At 50.5% G+C, this 6,350-nt stretch overlaps 1 protein-coding gene across 3 annotated transcripts in view; it reads right to left on the bottom strand.

Moving 5' to 3' along the window:
* Window positions 1–1,133: 1,133 nt before the first annotated feature.
* VWC2 (von Willebrand factor C domain containing 2) overlaps window positions 1,134–6,350 on the bottom strand; it is a 62,226-nt gene continuing 57,009 nt past the window's right edge. For all 3 annotated transcript variants that reach the window (XM_033088059.1, XM_033088057.1, XM_033088058.1), the window contains exon 4: window positions 1,134–1,640. In XM_033088059.1, the coding sequence (XP_032943950.1) occupies window positions 1,489–1,640 (152 nt within the window). In that variant the 3' untranslated portion in view covers window positions 1,134–1,488. The remainder of the gene's footprint in view (window positions 1,641–6,350) is intronic.

The raw sequence follows: 6,350 nt of genomic DNA, 5'->3' as shown, positions 1-6,350 counted from the left end.
TTGCTCAGCTCTAGTCAAGCTCCCAGCACAGCACACTGTCGTTTCTTATGTATGTTATGTCAGAGGCCAGAAGTCCATAAAAGCAAGAAGCCATGCTTTATTCCCTTTTGTGTCATCACAATACTGTGGCCTTCACAGGTGCTAATTTAAAAGTGGGGGATGAGTCAACGTATTTTCACTTCAAGGCTTCACGTACTGACCATCATCCTTCCTCACCCTACACCTGTTAAAACTCGACCGCCTCTTCCATCAGCGTGCCCCATGTTGGCGTGACTGATAAGGCAGAGATACCCTCTAATGTGCCTTGTCACACTGGCAGGAGTCACGATGGCTTCTTTTATTCCCTGTCCAAATGGAGAGAAATGGAGTCGGTTTGGAATTATCCGTAACTACAGGACCATTGTGGGGGCAGGTGGCCTCCTGCTTGCTTGTTAACAACCTGCATGGAAGAACCGCCTTCTCGCACTGGGCTTGAGGGAGGGCTGAGACAGGCTGTCTCTCACAGGGCGTGGCTGTGTCTGCCACGCTGGATAGCTGGCCGTCCCATGACAGCCTGGGTCCACTGACAGGAGAGCTGGGCTGTCTGTGCCACATTCAGCTTGCGGGTATCGACGTGGTCAGCAGTTTGGCTTTCCTTAAGCCTCCTCCAGAGCGTTGAGGGACTGCCCCACTTTACCGCCTACTTCAAGTAACGCCAATCGTGCAGCCCACCCCGTTCCTCAGTTTAGGGCATGATTTAAAGTCATGCTCAGAAGAGAAAGTAATGTAAGTAGAAATGAAACACGTATGTATCCATCCAACATGGGAGCTTTGGAGGGACAGAAAAAAGTGCGTGTCAGTTATCTTAGACCTGCATTTCTTAGACCAAGTGACAGAGACCCGAGGGGATAAAAGCAGTAAATTGTGTGAAGGAGACATTATATTTGTGTGAATTGGACTGGATCTGCTGAGGACAGACACCTAGCGTATCTCTGTAATGAAACAGAATTGGGGCAGGATTTCCGGAGAAACCGGTCCCATTATCCCACGGTCCATGAATGGGTATAGGTTCCTACATGTAAGCAGAAGCAGCCATAAGCAGCTCGTGTGATGGGATCGGCACTGAAAAAAATGCAGGGCCATAGGGAGGAAGGTGACAACACAGCAAGTTTAATCTGTATCTATAGAAAACATTTATAGAAGCTCTCTGATGTGCAGATTATAGAAATACATTTAATATATAAGAGTGCACGTTAGTGTACTTACTGTGAAAATAGCACATTTATTTAGAGAGGGATTTCATGTCCAAAGTTCTTGTTGATGATTGGAAATATACCCATTCCCTCCTCTTACAGTAATTGTTACCGAGAAAAGCCACGGTGCCCGTAGTGTTCCATTATTCCTCATCAAAAGTCTTCTCCTTTTGCGTGGTATTTCCCAGAGTCACCGAGAACGTTCACATCAGTAGAAGATTCTAGAAAAAGTCAGAGTGTCCGGAGGGCCCAGCGCCTACATTTGCCGGCACTCGTGTCTTGTGCACATGGCCTGCCGCTCGATCCTCCATGTGCCCTCCTCGTAGGTACAGTGGCATATGGTGCACTCGTCCGTCTTCACTTCTCTTCCAGCTGGGATGACAGCAGTTTCTGCAAAGCAGTTTGGACCTGAAATGCAGAAGCAGGTTTTATATTACGTGTGTGCATAAATATATATTGTATTTAATTAGGCAGTTAGCTTTACAATGTATGTTTTATTCATTCTCTTTTATGAAGGACAGTGGAAAAGTTATAATTTCAGTAATATGCAGTGCTCCCACATTTTTATCCGATATATAACCAGTGTTTTAATATTTTGATGAGTGACAGCGCTGTGCTTTTCACTAACAGATTCTCCCACTCAGATTCTCTCTTATACACAGGCCAAATCTGCGATCACTTGATTTAATGACTTCTAAATAAGCATAGAAAAAAAACACCATAATGAATCGTGACTTTCAAAGAACCAGTCTCATTCTTCATGGCACTTTTAGGAGAGAGACCTTAAGCAGGCAAGCTGCTTGAAGTAACCCCACACCAGTGCGACTTCCACACACCTGTTGGAGCAGCTTCTCATAGGTCACCTGGACGGCTCCTGAGACAGGGCTGCTGGTCCCGCCCCCAGAGCTTCTGACTCGCAGCTTTGAGATGAGGCCAGAGGACTGGCTGTGGTAACAAGTTCCAAGGCCCATCTCAGCACGTTCCGGCGTCACTCCTGGGACAGTTGTCCCTGAGAACTGAGGACCCCTGTGATTCTGCTAAGGTGCCACACCCGCATTTTACAGAAGGACAAGGAGCTGTGGCTGCAGAACTGCCTACCACTTCCCTCTAACATGGAGACGTCAGCAGCCTCTGCAGCCTAAGGGCCCAACTCTGAGCCTGAGCGGCGGGCTCGAAGTCTCCTTCTCCCTCCCCTCGCTCCTAAAGTCTGATAACATGCTCACTACCGAAACACATTTAATTATAATGTGTGAAATCATAAAAGAGATGAAAAACGTTCACCTATGAAATTGTAAAAAGCTAAATGAACCCATCAGAGCCCCAGGATAAAAGCTGGCCTTTGTGTAACTAGTGGCAGTGAGTGTAAGCGCTGCTGCCTGTGAGTCAGCCAGTGTCACACCCAGGAAACAGCCGGGGTGTATGGCCCCGGCCCCTCCTGGAACTTTCTCGTCGTCCCCCACTCTACCGGGCCCAGGGCTCTTCCCTGGGCCTCTGCCATTCTCCCTTGGACACCTCAAAGCGTGACCGATGCTTTCTCTGGGAAGAGCCCCGAATCACAGTCTCACTGTACTTTCTCTCCTGACCACTAGTCCTGTGTTTCCAGAGGGCAGCTGTCCACACCGACTGCTGACCCCCAGACCCAGGCCCAGCCTGGGCCCAGCATGCTTTTGTGTGGCCTGACGGCCTTTATTGGTGGAAAAGTCACTCTCCTTCACCGCGTTGGTGAATTGTAACACAGTACCGCACCAGATAACCACATTTGGGTCACCCACAGACCGCATATATGACAGTGGTCCCGTAAGACCAAAATGGAGCTGAAAAATTCCTATCACATAGTGACGCCCTAGCAAGGGTAACACAACACATTACTCACGTTTGTGGTGACGCCGGTGTAAACAACCCCACTGCCTGCTTGTCGTATAAAAGGATAGGACATACAGCATGTACCATACATGACACGTGATAATGACAATAAACTTCGTGTTACTGGTATGTGTTTTTATACTATGCTTTGTACCGTCACTTTAGAGTGCACTCTGTCTACTTGTAAATAAAACTTGCTACAAAACAGCAGCCGTGTCCCGCCAGCAGCCGCCTCATACATCTCGTGTTTGCCGCGTCTCTTGATGGCATCATTTTCTCTTCTGCTTCATTTCATCTCGTGCTGTTTTATAAGCTTAGTGTAACCTAAGTGCACAGTGCTATAAGAAGGCTCCAGCCACCCACAGTCGTGCGCCAGGCTGTCACGTCCACTCATACTCACACTCACTCACACTCACACTCCCTGACTCACCAGTCCTGTGGGCTCCACTCATGCTCCGTGCCCTGCACAGGTGTGCCGTTTTTTATCTTTTACACCGTATTTTCACTGTCCCTTTTCTATGCTTAGATACATTTCCACACACACGCACTTCCCACTGGGTGACAACTGCCTGCAGAGCTCAGTACAGTGACATGCTGCATGGGCTGTCGCCCAGGAAAGAGACTGCCCCACCCAGCCCAGGGTGCGGGAGGTTGTGCCATGCAGGTGTGTGGACGCCCTCGGTGATGCTTATACCACCTGCTCCACCTCACTGCTGCCGACGCTCAGTGCCAGACCCAGTGCAGCGAAGCCAGGGTGGAGGACGGGTGTCAGTTGGAGGGAGCGCCTCCCACCCTGGCTGACGCTCCGCCATCAAGGTCCTGGAATGCAGGGTCTGTGTCCAGCCCCCATTCTGCCCTGGTCAGCAGCACACAGGAGCCTACGGCAGGTGTGTTCACTTAGCCAGTGCCGAGCACATCCCACCTGGAGCCTGAACCTTCGGGGACGGCTGTCATTTGCCTACCACCGCGCTCCTGTCTCCCAGAACTGCCGTCACAGTGACAGCCCTCGGTGCCCAGTGAGCCTCTCCCTTGTCTGGGGGCCGCTGGGGCACGGGACGTGGCTCCATTGCAATTTCATCCCAGGGTCTGGTCTGCATGGAGCTCAGAATACGGAGCGGCAAGTTCCGGGTCTACAATTAAGTCAGGAATTGACACGAGCAGAATGCTAGACTGATACAGCTGTGCTGATGAGTAAGTGGCCAGGATGTGTGACACTCAAGGGATGTGAGCCCCACAAAGACATGCTGCTGAGGAACAGGGACCCACACAGGTGTCTGGGGCACATGTCCTCCTCTTCCACGGAAGACTGAACAAAGAGACAGTGGGGCACACAGGACAACAGGGCGACGGAGAGAAACCCCGGCAGCCTCGGGCCAGCCTGTCTGGGGCACAGAAACTCAGAGCGAGCACCAATCATCTGCACGCTTCCCTCTGGAACCTCGAAGCAGGTGAGCGTAATTCCCAGGTGTGCTGTTTCTCCACCTCACTGTAGGTCCTGTCCCCTCCCCCAGCCCTGACTCCTGAGCACGAAGCCCCCACATTATTTACACTGAGGAAGCAGCCTCGGCTGCACTTCCTCCCTCACACACCTGGCTGTGAAATCCACAGGGCCCTGGCCTCCAGGGGGCAACTAACACTGGTTTTCTCCCCTGCATTTTCGGTTCACTGCCAAGTAAAACTACACAACTGAAACTGTGTTCGGGTGTGTGTTCTTGAGCACATGCGTGTTTTTCTGTTGAGGATCTAGTACAAAGTCATTTTCTTAAGCAAAAAGTTGAAAAGACAATTAAAATAAGGAAAAATGAAAAAGACACTCAAATATGCACGAAACAGAGTTCTGTTTCCTCTCATCGAAACTCTGTTTCCTCTCGTCGTTTCTTTGAGAGAAGACGATGCTGCCACGTGAACACCCACGCCCGCGTGGCTGGGGCAGCGCGATGGGTCACGTGGGCTTTGCTTCCTCTTCGCTCCCTGGGAACACGCCCGGGTTGTAGATTCCTGGGACTAGGAGGTTACTCCCGGTCATCGTATTCCAGCCCTTTCAAGTCGGTAACATTTACCATATACCACCCAGTCTCCGCCAAAAGTTAAAAAATAAAATACATGTCGTGCAGGAGATCCTGCTGACTTCGCCATGTGTCATGCCAGGTGTCATGCGGGGTCTCAGCTCCCACTCCCCACATAAGAATGCAGGACATGGTGAGGCCAAAAAGGAACACCCACGGAGCCATAGGTAGGGGAGTCACACCACTATACTCTCGCTGGCGGCTGGGTAGGAGACACAGGAAACAAGAGCCACACAATTCTCACCCCTCACTGTGCCGCTTGCAGGCTCAGCCACCATCTCCTTGCTAGCCCCCACTTTTTTTGCTAGCCCAGCCACGGCAGTTATATTAGTGCCCAATGGCTCACTGGTTACAGCTGACGGCCAACTAGCCACAGCTGATGGCCATTTGATCACAGTCGATGGCCATTTACTACCTGAGCCAGCACCCTTCTATGTGAGGCCGAGAGCCTGGAAACTGCTTTTTGGGGCTCTGTCCCTACAATACATCTTTATGTTTAAGTGCTGAAAGTCCACACGCTCTAAGTTCTCCAGAAGCGTTTTAGCAAATAATCAGGACCACTCAAAGGAAGGAGGCAGGAGAGAAGTATTTTCCAATGTTCTGAAATATGGTAAAAGTTTTCCGTATTTACAGAAAAGGTCTCCTCCGTCAAACGGGGTGGGTTCGTTAAACCTCTATGCCGATATGACTGAGAAGCTCGGAGACAGGACTAGTGTTTCAGAATCTTCCAAATTCACTTGACCATGGAGACCTTTATTCACAAACGTTATTATCTCGTGGACATTTATATCCTACAGCATTTGAAAAATGAAGCGATACAACGCGAGTAAACAGTGCCGCGACCTCTTCGCACAGCGCATGCAGAGCCCAACGATGGACGCTAGGGGGCAGTGCAGGCCAGCTCCCCGCAGGTGTCTGGGATCCCCGCTCCCGCATCACCTGCCGCCCCGCGTTTCCTCAGGAAAGGGCACTGCTCACCTTGTGACGGTGCCTCAGCCACAGCTCTACATTTGTACTGGCCTCGATTACAGAAGTATCAATTATATTAGTAAGTTACACCTGACCTACAACTATTAGGATGACAATCTCCTTATATCCATGTGGTTCTTCCTGCCGAGAACTCCTGTTCGTTCTTTGTTCCCACAGGAGCGGCTGCAACGTGGGGAAGTTGAGGCTGAGAATGTTCACA

The sequence above is a fragment of the Rhinolophus ferrumequinum genome, chromosome 20 (genome assembly GCF_004115265.2).
Source record: "Rhinolophus ferrumequinum isolate MPI-CBG mRhiFer1 chromosome 20, mRhiFer1_v1.p, whole genome shotgun sequence".
Taxonomy (NCBI): domain Eukaryota; kingdom Metazoa; phylum Chordata; class Mammalia; order Chiroptera; family Rhinolophidae; genus Rhinolophus; species Rhinolophus ferrumequinum.
Note: the sequence above shows the minus strand (reverse complement) of the source record. Positions and strands in the feature narration are given on the sequence as shown.